This window comes from Dipodomys merriami, unplaced genomic scaffold (assembly GCF_024711535.1).
Source record: "Dipodomys merriami isolate MVZ:Mamm:240054 unplaced genomic scaffold, mDipMer1.0.p SCAF_8, whole genome shotgun sequence".
Lineage (NCBI taxonomy): Eukaryota > Metazoa > Chordata > Mammalia > Rodentia > Heteromyidae > Dipodomys > Dipodomys merriami.
Genome location: NW_027206401.1, coordinates 11,946,570 through 11,964,822, shown reverse-complemented (window position 1 = coordinate 11,964,822; position 18,253 = coordinate 11,946,570). Strand labels below are relative to the sequence as shown.

Genomic DNA, 18,253 nt, shown 5'->3' with positions numbered 1-18,253 from the left:
GCTGTTAGAAACAAGGAGTGATTTCTTATTATAGTAAAAAAAAAAAAAATACTTGCAGTTTAATTCAGCTCTGTAGAAAACCAAAATGAGATTTTGCTGCTTAAACCTAGTTCTGAATTTGAGGCCATAACACAAATGTACAAAACAGAAAAGATACGCAAAGGAAGGAAGCTAACCTAAAGGAATCCTCAGTCATAACTTTTGAGTGTGACCCCATATTTATTATACTAAAAGGTGACTAATTTCACTTAAATTTCTTTTAAAATGTGGTACGCCATTTATCTTGAAACAGTTTTAGAAAAAATGCCAGGGCTGGGAAGGTGGCTCAGTGGTAGAGCGCTTGCCTTGCATGCTCAAGGCCCTGGGTTCAATTCCTCAGCACCACATAAGCAAAAAGAAAAAAGCTGGAAGTGGCGCTGTGGCTCAAGTGGTAGAGCGCTAGCCTTGAGCTGAAGAGCTGAGGGACAGTGCCCAGGCCCAGAGTTCAGGCCCCACGACCGGACCCAGAAAAAAAAAAAAAAAGAAAAGAAAAAATGCCAGAGTTTAAACTTTGGAGAGAAAAAGAAAATGAGTGGTTGAACTTGTTCCTTTAGTGTGACATCCGAACCATTCTATCCATTAGCTGAAGGTTGTTATAGTAATGTGGGGCAAGGCTTTTCTGTTGTTTAAGTCTGTTTGATAATTAAAATTTTTTTAATCATCACATTTAAGGTTATTTAATTTCTTATGTAAAGCAAGGTCTGCTTCTAATTCTTCATAATAAGCTTTAATTTGGCTTCTTTCTCAATTTGGCACTTGCCTCTGTTTATGAGTACTATATTGTACTTATATTTTTTAAATGTTTGTGAAAGCTTACATATAATTTGAGATTACTGGTGAAAATAATTGAAAAGCATTTCTTCTGTTTATATTGTGTTTATAGAAAGAAATGCTTGCTTTAAAAATTAAATATTTCTGAGCTATAAACATTGATATATTTACTTTTTATATATTTCAGGACCACACTTTAACCCCAGCGCTATTCATAACTTTTATGACAATATTGGATTTGTAGGTCCTGTGCCACCAAAACCCAAAGGTTAGTGTCCATTAAATGTGAAAGCTGTTACATTTAGAAACAAGATTTTAGGGTGTTTTTATTTTTGCCAACCTTTCACTCTAGAAGTAGCTGGCATTCTTGGGTGGATTCATAGGAAGATGTTTGTTTATTTTCACTTCCATGCTGGGGATTGGGGCGGATTCAAAGCTGCAGTATATTTAGCTTTTTTTTTTTAGTAATATTTGTGATTTTAGTTAGGATCACTGCAAACTCCCAAAATAGCAAGTCTTGGTTTAAAAAGAAAAAAAAATCAGGTGCAAAAATTTGTATTTAAATAAAGAAGATTAAGAATATTCCATTATTTTTATGTAAAACTTCTAAGCAAATAACATACCTTGAATTCTTTACAATGAGTTTTTTCCAAAAGTATTACCTACTATTTACATCTCTGATACTCTGATATGCACACCAAATTGCATGATGAAATATGTCTTTTATGTTTGAGCCAGGCATTAAAATATTTATAGAAATGGTATCAAGTGCATAAGTCCAATAGACATACACACCAATGGTTAAAAAATAATCGAAATAAGTCACTCTAAAAAAGATAATTATCAAGTAGCAAAAAGGAAGACAGCAAGAGAAGAACTCTAGAAAGACAAAAATTTCCAAAATAGGGGCTGGGAAGGTGGCTCAGTGGTAGAGCGCTTGCCTTGCATGCCTAAGGCCCTAGGTTCGATTCCTCAGCACCACATAAGCAAAAAGAATAAAAGCCAGAAGTGGCGCTGTGGCTCAAGTGGTAGAGCGCTAGCCTTGAGCTGAAGAGCTGAGGGACAGCGCACAGGCCCAAGGTTCAGGCCCCACGACTGGACCCAAAAAAAAAAAAAGGCAATAGTTAATCTCCCCTTATCAGTAATTGCCTTAAATGAATGAACTCACCAACCAAAAGGCAGAGTGAATTAAGTGAATATTACAAAAGAGAATCTAATAAGAGGCTATCTATAGGAAATTCATTTTAGATTTAAAGACATGAGATGAAAATGAAGGAAATGAAAAGGATTTTTTTCAAATAATAACCAAAAGAAATAGTGAATGGTTATAGTTAAACAAGCAACATCCATTTTTTAAGTCTTAGGTTGACTCTTAACACCATGTCCTTTTATATGTATGATAAAAGATCAGTTCAGGTCTTCCTCCTGCCACCTGGCCTTTACACAGGCAGCTTTCACACTCAGCAGCTTCATTAACATTGTTTGTTTCCATTCTCTTCATCCCAGCCTATGGGCTACTTCCTCTAGAACACATGCTTTGACCTCTGAAATTATGGTACACGATTTATTTGTTAAATTATTGCTCATCTAGCAGGGCACCAGTTGCTCATTGATATAATCCTAGCTATTCAGTAGGCAAAGCCACAGGTAGGAAAGACTCTGCATTCAAGATCTAAAACTGGAACTAAAATTAAAATAATAAACAAGGGAGCATGTGTTGGTTTATAGCTGTGATCCCTGTTATTCAGGAGAATTGCAAGTTTCAGGCCAACCTATATAGGGAGGGAGAAGTTTTAAAAAACAATTGGTAGGAAAATACAAACATGTATCTGCCAAACAGCAAATAGTACACACAGGGCACACGGAACATTCTAGGTTAGATCACATGTTCACAAATCAAGTCCGAACAGATTTAAGAAGACCAACATCATTTCTTTTTTACCACAGTGGAATAAAATTAGAAAATTCCTGGAAACTAAACAACATCCACTGGGCAAATGAAAAGCATATCTGTATCTGGAGGAAAAAAAAATCACATACTAACATGTAAGGTACAACAAAAACAACAGAAAAAGATGTAAAATGTTTACTGTAAAGACAACCATCCCAGGTAAACAACTTTATACTTCAAAGAACTAGACTAACAAATTTGGCCCAAAATTAGTAGAAGAAAAGAAATAATAAATAATAGAATATTAAAGTCAGGTAGGTAGAGAATTTTAAAACATTAGAAAAATCAGTGATAATTAAGAGTTTATTGAGAGGATAAAATTAATGAACCCTTAGCTTTCTCAGATTAAGGGGGAGAAAGAAAATTCGAATAACAACAGAACTAAAAAACAGCATGTGATGACAAATACCTCAAAAATAAAAGGACTATTAGGAAAAATTATATACCAACACACTAGATAACCTAGTAAAAATAAGCAGAAACATAAAACCTGTCCGAACTGAATCAAAAAGAAATGGTAAGCCTGAAACACTAGCATATCAAAATCTCCCCCCAAAAAGTAAAACTCATGGCCAGATGGCCTCAAGAGTGAATCCTACAAAACATTCGAAGAAAAATTAATGCCAGTACTTTCCCCCAAAATAGAACTCTTTCTGTTAGGCCAGCATCACCCTGGGACCAAAAACCTGATAAAGACTGCAAGTAAATACTCTCACCAGTATACCTGATGAACACAGGCACATAAATCCCAGATGAATTACTAGCAGACCAAATGCACAAGCACACTGAAAGGGGCATGCGCCATGACCAAGTGTGATGCGTCCTTAGGATATAAAAATGGCGTAATATATAATAAGTATGATACAACAATAGAAGAAAAGTGAAAGGAGAAACAATGTGATCATCTGAATAGATGCATAAAAAGCAAAAGATGAAGTTCAGTATTTAAGAGTAAACTAAGCAAAATGGGTGTAGAAGGAACTTAATGTCAACATATAATAAAGTTCTTTATGAGAAACACAGTTAACATCGTAATCAGTGAGAGAGTAGAAAGCTTTCCCTCTGAAGACCTGGTACAAGGCAAGAATCTGGTACACTTCATTCAGAACATTTTGATAGGAAAAAGAAGTAAAAGGTGAGGACAGACATCCAACTCAGAAAAGAGGAGAGAAGATTATCCCTATTTGCCAAAGGCATGGCCACACCTTAGTCTTTCTTCCCTGCAGTTCAGCCACAGGTTATCCATTTGAAAGCATTAAATGGAAAATTCCAGAAATGCATAATTCTTAAGTTTTAAATAACTATGTGCTTTCAATTTGTAGCATTACATATTATTATGTAGTTTATTAACAGGTATTATTAACTTTACTGTGTACCTAGAAATCCTCAAAGATTTGATCAGTACTATTAAAACTAATAAATGAATCTAGTGAAGTTTCAAGATCCAGAATCAGAATCAAGAAATCAATTATGTTTCTATATACAATAAACTGTTAGAAGGAAGTCATGGTGACCAAGCAAACAGTCCTATTTACTAGCAACAAAAAAGAATAAATACACTTAGGGGAAAAAACTTAAAAGAGGTAGAAGACTGACATACCAAAAAAATACTAAAACACTAATGATGGAAGTTAATAGACCTAAGTTTATGAAGACATCCCCGGACTTATCGGAATCCCAATGACAGTCTTTATAGCAACAAAAAAAATCCTAAATTTCATATGAAACCACCAAAAGAATCTTTAGTAAGTATAAGGCTAGAGGGTGTTCACACTGCCTTATTTCAAAAACAGAATACAAACCTACCATAATCAAAACAATACAGTACAGGCATAAAAAGAGACAAAACAGATAACAGAATATAGAGTGTAGAAACACATACAAAAATGTGTTTGTATGGCCAACCTATTGATGAGGGAGCCAAAAACAATAGAGAAATGACAGTCTCTTTTATAAATGATATTAGGAAAATTAAATGTGCCCATTCAGGTGAATGAAGTTGAACTCTTCTTGAATCATGTACAAAAATTGCCTCAAGTGGATTAAAGACTTAAACATAAAATGTGAAAATGTAAAACTACTAGAAGAAAACAGGGAGAGGCTTTGTAGACATTGGCGTGGACAATGATTAGCTTAATGTGACTAGAAAAATAGAGTTGTATCAGATTTAAAGGCTACAGAAGAGCCAGGCACTGGTGGCTCCTGCCTATAATCCTAGCAACTCAGGAAGCTGAGATCTGAGCTTCACAGTTTGAAGCCAGCTTGGGTAAGAAAGTCTGTGCGACTTACCTCCAGTTAACCACCAGAAAACCAAAAGTGGTTCTGTGGCTCAAAGTAGGAGAAAACTTGCCTTAAACAAAAAGAAGCTCCAGAGCAATGCCCCATCCCTGAGTTCAAGCCCTATCACCAACAACAACAACAAAAGGCTACAGAATCAAGAAAATTTTCAAGAGTTAAAAGGCTTAGTGTTCTTTTAAAATCAGACTTTATGTCCTACCATATTAAATCTGATTTAAAGAATGAAACAAAAGCTGGGCCCCTGTGGCGCTCGAGCCTGTAATCCTATCTGCTCAGGAGGCTGAGAGCTGAGGATCACAGTTCAAAGCCAGCCTTGGCAGGAAAATCCGTGAGACTCTTATCTCCAGTTAACCAACAGAAAACTGGAAGTGGTACTGTGGCTCAAGTGGTAAATTGCTAGCCTTGAGCTGAAGAACTGAGGGACAGTGCCCAAGCCCAGAATTCAAGCCTCACAACCAACTCAAAAAAAAAAAAAAAAGAATGAAACAAACTATTAAGGTGAAATTTTTACACTGATTGACCTCACGGGCAGTCATTGATACGTGAGTAAATAAGGCTTTAGCTATTGTTTTATTTAGAGACAATGTTGTCATTTTCAGCAGAAAATAAAAACATTTAATGAAACACTCACTACTTGAGTGGGAATGAAACTATGAAACACATTTTCAGTCCTAAGTGACATGATAGCACTGTTTGCTGTTGGTTTGCTGTTGTATTATAGACTGGAGAACATGCTTTCTCCTTCAAGGAGCAGCGGGGGGCGGGGGGGGGGGGGACGGGCTCCCGTGTCCATGTTGCACTTCCCCAGAGCGGAGGCCGTGGTCTAGTCTACCTGAAGCTGCTGCTGTCCTGGTTCCATTTCAGCTAGTTGCTTCCTTCAGTTAACAAGCTGCTTTGTGCCTTGCAGTACAAATGTATAGAATTGCCAGTCAAGTATCTGAGTGGGGATTTTTACTTCTCAATTTTTTTCCCTTCCAGATCAAAGGTCTGCCATCAAAACACCAAAGACTCAAGACACAGAAGATGACGAGGGTGCTCAGTGGAACTGCACTGCCTGTACTTTCTTGAACCATCCAGCCCTAATTCGCTGTGAACAGTGCGAGATGCCACGGCATTTCTGAGCCAGAAGGCCCTGTGTCTTCTCCACAGCCACGTCTAAAATTCAAGAACCTAAGTTTCACTGCTACATAGGATTTTGTCAAATTGAAGGTGTGACAAGATGGTGTTGTGCTAATATTAAATGTCAGCCCACAGAGCTAATAATACCTCAGTAGAATGTCACGGGCAGTTGAGAGCCGTCCCGTGGAAGGTGATCTGCTGCCTGCCATGTCCCACGGTGGACGGTTCTCGCTCTGTTACGCCTCTGTGTTCCCACTGCTTTCTCCCCTCATGTCACTACTGATTTTTGACAGGAGGAAGGAAAGAATGATAGCTTCTTTGCTGTTTTTAAAGCTTTCAGTGAAACACTACACACAAGAGGAGGAACAAGGTTTAACTATTTAAAGACTGTTCGCTGCCGCATAGTGCCAGGGACGGGGAAGAGCTTCATCTTCACACATCTGTGGTACTCTGGCCCCGTCTTCGTCTTCCCTGAAAACGTCTCTGTGAAGCCAGCATCTCGGGTCTCAGATGAGAAGGAAAGCAGCTTACGTTGTCTGTACAAACATGCAGTGAGATACCCCAAGCTTTCCCTCCTGTACAGATTTCTCGTCTGCTTTAAGTGATTTCTTCTTTATTATTTTCTTATACGTCTATATGTATAGTGTAATAGCCTTTTGTTAACTAATTTTCTTTTTTCTTTTTAGTGGTTAATCACGATCATGTCCCCTTTTAAAAGCCTTACCTGAGAAAAGCAATGCCATGAAATAAAAAGCATTAATGAATGAAACGATGCACAAAATAACTTTCCTCTACTTATTTTGTACTTTGCCCTCATGGGTGCCATGTTGTGTGATGCCAGACAGATGCATTGCAGAAAACAGGACGATGGTCTTAGGAGATGACACCACACCCTGTGTACTGACTCTGTCAGGGTGACAAAACAGTGTTTAGTCTTCCACAGGGAAGCTTAAAGCGAGGAGTTTTTAACCCACAGACAGAGCGCTTCACCTGCTTGGTGTCCACGGAACTGTCACCGAGGTTGTTACCGGGAAAGTACAGTTTCAAAATGAGCAACCGACAGCCCCCCCCCCTTTTTTTTGAAAGATGTTTAAGTGATTTGCTGTTGGGACAATCCATTTCTAAACCTGACTTGGTGGCAGTATCATATGTATTTATACAAACAAGACTAGTCATATTTAGGACAACTGAAGAAAAGCTGGAAAAAGAAAAAAAAACTTGAACACTGAAGCAACCTCAAGCATCTCTTTATTTTGATGATCTATTTTTGTAAGAAAAATAAATATTTAGATAATCAGGAGTGTATATAAACTAAATGAAATCAAGAAAAATCTTAGCAGTATACATTTTAAAGAATTATGAAATTACATACCAGTGCTTAGAATGGAGCTAAAGGAAGTGTTAAAATACAGCAAAAGAAAGGAGGTAACATACTGTCACCACTGTAAGACATCTGCAAATGGCTGTGTTCTCGCACTCAGCATGATTGCAGGTGACCTCTGCAGAGCAGAACGGAATACAACAATTCTAGTTGTAGACAATAGACCCAAAGCCCTGACATTTGATGCATTTGTTTTAAAAGTAGGCCTTGTTTTTTTCAGCTTCATCTGCGGTTCTATGTGAAGATTGATAAATCAGTTTTTACTTGTTTTATTAATAAAACGTAATTTGGATATCTGAGTTGATGGTTTTTGTGATTTAGCTGGGTAAACTATCTTTGTAACAGATAAGTTATTTATAAAAATTAAAAAACTTATATTCTAATGTGGATCTTGTGGCTTGTTTTTAAAAAATTTCTGAGACAAGAAAAACTTGTACCTAGCAGAACATTGAGTATTGTCACCTGAAACCGTGGGGGCGGGGGTGGGGATGGGGAGGAGGGCTCGTCTTGGGAGATGAAGCGCCATGTACTTTCCCATGGTATTGTGCCAGAAGAGGATGGAGTCCATAGCCTTGGTGGAGGGATTGTAGGAGGCTCAGAAATTGGTGTTTGAAATTGAGGTTTCTAATTCTCTTACATCTGACTTATGTCCAAGCCTATCTTCTTAGATACATTTATTTGAGTAGCTTATTGTTCTTGGACATAATGTGAGTGGCTGTTTTGTATTGTTTTGTTTTCACTCAAAACTTAAGCTGAGAGGGACATGGGAGACTATTTTCCCAAAGAACATTGAGCAAGAAAACAGAAACTTGCAAGGTGTCATAACTCGGCTCTCTTTCCCATGAAAAATGGAGAGGCAGGCCTCAGACTAAAGGACTAATAGCAGGAGCAGGAAGCGTTCGCATATTGTAAATTGGATTCATGTAACCACAACTGCCTGTATAAAGCATGACGTGAAATGGGCCTGAATTTTATTACATGACTTGGCTTGACGTCTTAATTACTATCTTTTTGGTTTTTAATAAAATTTTCACATGCCCTTTTGCTGAAGTGCCAGATTCCTTCCAGAATGGAACAACCTGTACTACTTCCTCAACCACGCAGCCAAGTTCGCTGGCTAGTGAGAAGCAGTTCATGCCAGGGGCCAGCAGGTGAGACATCCCAGAATGCAGATCACCAGATAGCAGGTGGCAAACGCCTGCAGCCAGCCACGTTTTTTAAGACCTGCCTCTTGTACTCTTACCCACACCATTTTTCTTTCTCCATTCAGTCATGAATGGTAGTTGAATGTACTAGCTTCATATCTCAAGAAACAGCTCCCCGCCTAAAACAAGTCTCATTATTTCCCTGAGCACGTCTGCACTAGTTTCTCTAGAATAGACACATCTGGTGCAACTCCTAAAGTTGTATGAGGCCTCTCTTTTTGTAGTGCTCATGCATTCACAAATGAATGGACCTTATATACTTCTGAAATGACACTACTTATTTTCTTGTATTTTCTAACGGCATGATACTGGTAATTAAAAAAAAGTTATTCCCAACAGTAACCCTTACCATGCACTTTCTATTCCTTAGAGCTCAGCTGCTTTCCACCCATTTTATAAATTAGGACAGAACTTTTGGCTACCCTTTTGGGAAAGAGGCTACTGCTTATTTTGTGGCACTTGAACCTCATTTGCTTTGGATTTTTCTACCATAATCTACACCAAAAATCTTCTGCCTCTTTTCAGAGGAATTTTGTGGGCCCTACCAACCCTCAAGCTGCAGGACCCTGTCACCAACCCTTTGAGCCTCGCTACCCTGTCACGGTCTTTGCTTTAGTTATGTGAGGAGTTTTAGTGTTTTATTTCATGGCTGTTTATGGCATCTGTAATAGTTAAGGTTTTTAGATTTCATTTTCAGTGAGATTGCTCTACCCCGCATTAGCCCTGGTCAACACCTGAGCCTTTGCTCACTGAATCTGCGTGACTGGCTGCAGGCTGGATGGATGTAGTAGGCTTGCCTCAGGGATGCGCGGGGTGGTCCTGCGGTCCGGACAGAACAACAGCTTTGAAAGATCATGTACTAGCTTCTCCCTGAAGTGGTTGCAACCACATTTGCAGCTTGATTGTGAGAATGCTAGCAGAAGTAACCACATGTCCCACTTGCCCCCCACCCCACCCCGGTCTCCCAGGTCATCAAATTAACCAGACAATATTTATGTCAGCAAATAAGTTCCATACTATGTACATTTTTGAAATAGGTCTCATCTAGCACCCACTTAGGTGCTGTGCAAAGTGAATAGTAAGTAATCCTCAAAACAGCCCAGAGAGGAGCATGTGTGACCCTCTGCCATCACACAGGAACGGAGGCAAGGGGAGGCCAGGTAACTCATCCGGAGTCACACAGCTACTGGGGTCACAGGCAGAGTTAAGAACCGAGTAGCTCCTGTCCTGCTTTTAACCACTGTGCTTGCAGGGAACTGAAGGTCATTTGAACTTTTCTGATAAAGAGTGTGCTTAATTTTGAGGTGAGGGTGCTGGAAATTGAATTTCCCTTTATTCCTGTTTATTTTAGAAAGCTACCTGCTCTCAGCTTCTGGAATCATCTCCACGTAGATGATGTAATTGTTGATGTTCACTGCCATTTCCTCCCAGTGTACGAGGACAGGGCCTTCTTGTCCACCCCACGTTCAGCTGGGGTCTGATAAGTAAAAGGTGGATGACAAACTGTAAGTAACTTAAATTTTGTTACTGCCTCTAACTTATTTCTCAGTGACTTTCCTATAACTATTTCTCAGTATCACATTGCTCGCTTGGCCAGGCATGTTGCTTGATTGAAAGAGAAGAGTGAACCACCAAGGCTTAGAAGGGAAAGATGGGCCATTCTTCATAGATCATGGTCAGTTTGCATGTGCACCTGCTGAGTTCCCTGGTACACCCCCAGTGGTGGGTGACACTGACAAGCAGGAAACATTCCACATGGAGGCCACAGTGGTAGAGTTTAGAAACTTCTTGCTTGACTGGAAGGTAGGGAAGGAGAAAGGTCATTTGACCTATCTGAAGAGCATGATCAAGAGTGTACTTAACCAGGCACCACTGGCTCATGCCTGTAATCCTAGCTATGCAGGAGGCTGAGATCTGAGGACGGAGGTTCAAAGCCAGCCCCAGCAGAAAAATCCCCATGATACTCATCTCCAATTAGCTACTCAAAAACGAAGTGGAGCTAGCAAAAAGAGCTAAGGGGCAGCACCCAGACCCTGAGTTCAAATTCCATGACCAAACCAAAAAAAGAAAAAGAAAAAAGGCCTACAGCAACACTTTTTTAAAAGACCTTTAGGGTTGAGAGTATTGGAAATTGAGCCTAGGGCCTGGTATATAGTAAATATATACTCTAGCCCTAAGCAACATCCCCAGTCCTGAGAGCCTACATCATACAGTTGGCAAAAAAAAAAAAAAAAAAAAGCTATAAAATGTTAAGTACTGATTTACCTAAGAAAAATAAATATGTAAGTTCTGAAGTTCAGACTTGAACCTGAATATTAATAGCTTTATTTATAATAGCCCCAAACTATATGCAACCCAAATGTCCATCAACAAAGGATGGGGTATTCATGCATTGGAATATTACTGAACAGTAATAAAGAACAAATACTGATAAAGTAAGATAGTTGAGTCCCCACACACTATATGGGAAGAAAGGAGCCAGATGCAGAAGGGAATGTCCCAGACAGTTTCATTGACAGGAAATTACAGAAAAGGCCGAACTCATCTCCCGTGACAGCTAACTGACACTAACTGAAGTTAGTGAGAAAGGGCACACAAGACTTCCGGGGCAATGAAAGTGTTCTACGTGTTTATGTCGGTGTATATGTCAGAACGCTTTAGATGCTTTATTGCATGTCAACTATACAGTTGACCTGGGTGCATCTTCTTTAATGTTGCATATTCCATTTGCTCTCATAGAGTAATGTAGACTGTGTGTCTTCTTCACAACAGAAATTTATTTGCCAGAGGTTTAGAAGCTGGGAAGCTCCAATCAGGGTGCCAGCTTGGTGGAGGTCTGGTGAGGACAGTTCCTAGACAGTACCTTGTGAGTCCTTCCATAGAAGGGATGAAACAAGATAAGGTCTCACGTGTAAGCCAGGCTGACCTCAAACTCAAAATCCTCCTACTGCTCAGCCTCCCCAGTGCTAGGATTCTACACATAGGCTACCATGCACAGACTTGACATTCTTTTGTAAGGGCTCTGCTCGTGTGACCTAATCAGCTCCTAAGGGTGTCAGATGCCATCACCTGGGTGATGAGGTTTCAGCATATGAATGACGGTGAGGACCCCAAACCTTCAGACCCTACCATATGTAAATTAAAATGGTAAAGTTGTTCGTAAAAGAGGCTTAGAAGTGGCGCTGTAGCTCAAGTGGTAGAGCGCTCGCCTTGAGCTGAAGAGCTGAGGGACAGCGCCCAGGCCCAGAGTTCAAGCCCCACAACCACCAAAAAAAAAAAAAAAAAAAAGAGGCTTAGAGCAAGAAGTATTTAATGTGCTTCCAGTATTTTATGTGTCCCCAGCCTGATGAAGAGACACCCAGAAGAAGGTACTAGACAAGTGACCAATGAGAGGCCTCATGGGAATTCACAGACAGTGTGCTGTCTAAAGTTAAAGACCAGACAGCCTCCAGCTTGAGAACCTCCAAGATCTGTGCCTTTGTGTCATGGCTAAGACACTTGAATTAGGACTACGTCACTTCACAGCTGCATGATTTTCTTCTCACACCTTAAAACTATTGACTTACGTGATGCTAAGAAAGAATTGCTCGAGGTCTCCCTGTGTTGGGAGCAATCTTTTTTTTTTTGTAGGGAGTCCTGGCATTGAACATGTCCATATGACACAAGCTCACTCCTGGAGTCCTGCTTAGCCCCTGTCAGATGGTTCTTAAAGGATCACCAGTGTAGGGCCTGGCTTCCTGTGGGCGGGCCCAAGGCCCATTCTCCAAGGAGTTAGCGCCCACGTCTGGTGCTCCAGCCCCCATGAGCATACTATGTGTGTAGTGATTCTCTTTCAGAGGAAATGCCTCTGCTTACACTCACTAGGTAGCATCTCATACTGCCTGACAGGTCCCAAACAGCTACCAGATGTTTCTGCTTTCTAGAGCTAAAGCCTGACTTAGACATTTCATTGCTTATTTAGTCACTCAGAATGTGGCCAAGTTTCATCTGGGTTGTGGGGTTAAGATGCAAGTAGGATAGTCGCCCTGTACGTGTCCATAGTCTGGGTCGTCTGGCAAGCTCTGGGCTACCACCACTGGGGCCCTCTCCGGGTGTGTTATCAAGTAGTGTGAGAAAGGCCACAGGTTGTGTTCATTTAGGTTGTCTCTTTAAGAGCAAATAGATTCAAAAGAATAAAATTGTAAATGGGAGCAAACATTACTTTTAACAAACTATAATATTTCTGGTATATTATGTATATATATATATTTATATATACATACATACATAAAACTTGCCCAAGAAATCAGCTTCCAGGTCTTTGCTGCAGGGTTGAGGCGGGGTGAGAAGGGCCTGGCTGCAGGGTTGAGGCGGGGTGAGAAGGGCCGGGGCGGATCCCTGGCTGTCCCTGCCTCCTCACCCTGAGGCCTGGGAATGGATGCTCCAGAGCCTGCGGATGGCATCCCTTCTTACACCAGGTCGCATTTTCTTTTAAAGTTGGATGGAGTCCTAAGTTGGAATTCATTTTCTCTCTCTCCCTTCTTTCCCTCCCCCTTCCCTCTCCTTTCTCTTCTTCCACTTTCACACAGGAGGGAAAGATCAGGCCTCTCAAAAAGCCAATCCCTTTCCATATTAAATACGTTGTGTAGGGCAGGGCATAGTGCCCTACTTTCTTGTTCCTCCTTCTGAAGTGTTTTCTTATTTGGTTGGTATTAGAGCAGATTAGGGTTTAGATTCTTTCCTACAAGTCTCACGGAGCAGGCATCCTACTGGAGAGCAGCGATCCCCTTTCTGGGAAGCCAGACCCACTGCCCAATTCTCCCAGGGTATGGTCATGTGCACCTGTCAGGTGACTCCTTGTTGGCAGTGATTGTGCGACAGATAATGAGACTATCACTATTTTTTAACAACAACAAAAATATGTTGACTGAAAATCGTGACTGAAAAACCAACAGGACTGTTGGTTTGACTGAATGACAATCAAGTCCTTCCTACAACAGAAAACTTGAACTGAACTTAGCCCAGTCCTTCACAAAACTTCAGGAAAACAATAAGGACAATACAGTCTAACCAGGAGCCCGGCAGGAGGGATCCTGGTGTTCTCATGGCTGTCCACCAGCCTTTGCCCCAGCCTTACCTTTCTCTTCTACTTTCTTCTTGTCAGGTTCAAAGAGCAGCTCCTCCATCTGTACCCTGCCTGAGAGGAAGTAGCAGTCCTGATGTGTCTGAAACAGTCTGATCCCTGTATCTGAGAACCAGCCCCATGATGCCATGAGAATGAAGAAAGAGGCAGACAGAGCCCAGGACTTATTAGCACAAGTGTGGCTAGACAGCAGAAAGCCAAGCAACTGCCTGAGATTTGGGCTGATAGAGGCATCGAATGTGTGTGATGGTCAGGACAGAAGTGACCATGCCTGCTGCTATGTACTGTGTCTCTGCAGGCTGATGTCAAAGGATGAATCCTGGAGAAAATCACATGCATATCAGTGAGATGAGTGCAAAGCCCTTATTGCAATGCAGCTGGCAGGCGAGCAGAAGTGGCAAAGCACCTGCCTGGCCAGCACAAGGACCTGGGTCTAAACCCCACACCATCAAATAAATGAATTAAAAGTCAAATGTGGTTTGTGTTGCATGTGGTGATGCAACCCCGAGCTACCAGGAGAAGGCAGGACAATTGCAAGTTCAAAATCAGCGTGGGTTACATAGAAAGACTGTATCCCTCCCTCCCCCTAAAAAGGCTTGTAATACAGAGTAAGGAAATATCCTAAATGTCCACCATCAGAGAACAGATGTGAACTGGTATAAGTTCATCCTACGGAACTATGCAGCAATGAAAATAAACTGTACCACAGGGCTAAATCTCAATAGATGATACTAAGTGAAAATAAGTGGCAGGCAGAAGGCAATAGGCCATCTGGTGCCACTTAATGTAAAATACTATGTATTTTCAGGCTTATGTGTATGTATCAAAAGCGTAAAACTAGATGGTAGGATACACAGTAGCCATCAAGCCTAGGGAGTGCGAATGGAGGGCAGGATTTAGAGCATCATACAGAACATTTCATTTTCTTCTTTTAACAGCATGATACATTTAGTGCCTTGCCCATTATATAATACGTTTTCACTTTCACATATTTAGAAGATGAGCAACCTAAAGAGCATGCACAGGGAGGCAGGGGGGATGGGACAAGGGTGGGATTTGGGTTATGATAAGTATCCTGACAGTCTAGAGCTTGCTTTCTGGGCAGCCAGATGGATAAGGATAAGGATGCCATTTAGGGAGATAGGGAGCCAAGGGAGAGTGGCGGGGGGGGGGGTGACTTCAGGTTTGAAAAACAGAGAGCAGAGCAAAGGGCATTGGCTGATAGAGCTCTCTATTCTCTGTGGTTCCAGCCTACTTGGGAGGTTGAGTCAGGAGGGTCGCCAAGCCTCAGGGCTGGAGGCCAGGTTGGAAGCATTATCATCAGCTGATCCCCACACCAGCAACTTGGTAGGTAAGAACTTCAAACTCGATTTCTTTGGTGAACATTTTCCCCATGTATTTAAACGTTTCCTTCCACTTTGGTGAGTTGTCTATTTTACCTCTTTGCCTGTCAAAAGCTTGGTGTCTGTGCCTTGGAAGAAGACTATACCTGTGAGACACAGTCATCTTTCCTCTGTTTTTATTTACTGTAGTATTTGCCTGGAACTCACCTTTTAGTACTTGGCTGATTTGATACACAGTAGTTCCCAGATTGCTTTTTCTATGGGGCTCTGTCTGGTGTTTCTCGCCTGACTCCCTTCCTGCTGTCTTTCAGACAGACCCTCGGACATGCCTCAGGACATGCTACTACCCAAGCTCTATATTGAGTGTTGGTCGTGGGGCTTGAACTCTGGGCCTGGGCGCTGTCCCTCAGCTCTTCAGCTCAAGGCTATCACTCTACCACTTGAGCCACAGCGCCACTTCCAAATATATATTGAGATTATTCATTCATTGTATCTTTAGTTGTGCAAAAGGGTTTCAACTCAACATGTCAGTTTCTGAGTACAAACATCTTGACCGATGCCACTTCCCTCATTTCTCCCAACCCCACCCAACCCTGCAAGTTACCTGGTTCAAGTTTTTGTTTTGTTTTGTTTTGTTTTCACAAATGCAGAGTGGATTTGTTCTGTCTTCCTGTACCACAGGTCCACAATGATGGAACCCAATGGCCAAGGACTGACACTTTGAAATTGTGAGGGGGGGGGGGGGAAAGAAAGCCCCAAATCAATGTGTGCTGTGTTACCACAGCGCCACCTAATGGTCAGAGTGAGCCTTGCATCTGAAGGGCTGGGGACTACAGGTCCTGTAGATGCCAATAGTGGTTCTGTATGAAGGAGAACAAAGAACGGGTCTGCAGGGGATCTGCCCAGCCTTAGCAGATGTGCTCCACACGGAAGACCTAAGCTTATCCCTACATCCTCGCCAACAGGCAGATGTTGAAGTCCTAAAAAGCCAATGCCTCCTGTCCACATTTGACATGAGAGCTGAGGAAGAAGATGGTTAGGAAAAGCCTGCCTTGAGTGGAACCACAGACGACTTCTATTGTGAAGCAGATTAGTGATGATGCTGCAGAAATGTATGGTGTGGTTTGGGAAATCATGGACGGTCAGGGCTGGATGCGAGATCGCGTAGTTATAATCATCTCCCTGCCACGGGACACCTGGGTATCTGGAACTGTCCCCAAGTGCAAAATGCAAAGAATAAAACTCAACGCTAGCCTGTCTGGCGCCATACACAGGACAGGTTCGACGTGTCTGCCCCACCCCCATTCCTCCAAACACTAGACATTCCTGAGCACCGGGCACGGCTGGCCAGCCAGGATCCCTGCGGCGCCCAGCTTGAAGGTCTTCAGTGGTTTTGCTTCTCTGTCTCCCTTGATTTTCCTTCAGGGCCAGTCCTGGATCCAACAAATGCCCGACAGTGTCATGACCCAAGGCCGCCAGCTGGGCCAGCTGCAACCTGGGACCGGGGTGTTTTCTCTGTGGATCAGTGATGACACACGTGTCCCACAGCTGCCCGGCTCGCTGCTTTTGCAACCCTTGATAGGGTAACAACACTGTTGGGGGACACAACCCCCAGAAGGGGCCCCAAAACAGCCGCACCCAGGCCCCAGCACCCCACTCAGTAAGACCATGCCACATGCCACCGGCTCACCCCTGAGCTGGCTGCTATCCACTTGCTCAGGAAAATCACAGGCCCAAGAAGGAGAGTACTTGGAGCTCAGTCTGCTGGAATCCATGATTCCTTCTACTTCACAGCCAGTCCAGCAGTCCCCAGCACTGCGGGCCGGGCTCTGACAAGGACGCTGTAACAAAGCTAATCCATCCGGGTAAATGACAACCAGAATAAGTATTAGCAATCCATTCTGGTTTTCCTCTACCCCTGGACAGCAGAAAGCGCAGCAGAGCAGAGTGGCACAAACAGCTCTAGGGAACTTCTCAGGATGATCCTTAGAAGAGACGCAGGCCAAAGAGTAGAAGGGACGTGGCCTAGGGCATCCAACGGTAACTGCCACTTCGTATAAAGTATGAGGCCCAGCCCTGCCCTGTGCGAACCCGACAGCAGGGGCCACTGGGTCAGGGCTCGGGGTAAGAGAAAAATAGGGAAGCCTGTTGACACTACAGCTCCTAAATCACGCTGGGCAAACCTCCCCAGGGACACAAGGCAGGACCTGACCAAGGCCTCAAAGGTCAGCAGAACCATAAATCAGTGCACTTGTACCAAACAGACTGTGAAGCTACTTTGACCCCACAAAAATTCCCTGGAGTTGAATCAATGTAGGCGCACAAAGAGAACAGGGAAATGCCACCTTCCTCCTCCTATCCTCAAAGATCCCCTGAAGTCCCAGGACCGAGAGCATGCCTCCTAGCTCTTGCCATATCATAATCGCAAAGGTCACAGCCTAGTGACCTTTATGGCCTACGGCACCACTGGGCAATGCATCTTCCCTGGCAGTCATTGTACTCAACAGGTCTCCTGGAATTCTCCAGCACCCTCAGGAACCAGGGCCAGCACAGGCTTTCCTGATAATGAACCCGGTACACTGCTCACCTAAAGCATACAGCTTCTAGACTGATATCAGCCCCAGGGCGACCTGGACCAGAGCCAGACCCAGGAGGATTTCCTAAATGCCCATGCATAGATTGATAGAAGTTCTGAAAGGCTCTTTACATTTGGGTTATCAGACAGCAACTCAAGCTGTCTAAGTTGTAGCCAGGAGTTGGTGGTGTATGCCTATAATCTTAGCTTATCAGGAGGCTGAAATCTAGGGATCTTGGCCTGCCAGCCAGGCAGAAGAGTCTTTAAGACTCCATCTCCAAATCAATCAGCAAAAATGAGCATTGGTTTGACTGCAGATGAAGTCATAAATCTCTTGGCTCGGTGATCCCATGTGAGTGATCAGTCCCAACAGTCACAGTGTTGACCTTGACAGGCAGGATCAGTCCGTGTCAGTCAGTCATAGTCAATCCATATCAGGGAGCTGTAGA

The 18,253-nt window shown here is 42.5% G+C and overlaps 1 protein-coding gene across 3 annotated transcripts in view; it reads left to right on the top strand.

Moving 5' to 3' along the window:
• Tab2 (TGF-beta activated kinase 1 (MAP3K7) binding protein 2) overlaps window positions 1-7,851 on the top strand; it is a 67,528-nt gene extending 59,677 nt beyond the window's left edge. For all 3 annotated transcript variants that reach the window (XM_070010710.1, XM_070010709.1, XM_070010711.1), the window contains 2 exons: window positions 998-1,078; window positions 6,038-7,851. In XM_070010710.1, the coding sequence (XP_069866811.1) occupies window positions 998-1,078; window positions 6,038-6,180 (224 nt within the window). In that variant the 3' untranslated portion in view covers window positions 6,181-7,851. The remainder of the gene's footprint in view (window positions 1-997; window positions 1,079-6,037) is intronic.
• The last annotated feature ends 10,402 nt before the right edge of the window (window positions 7,852-18,253 follow it).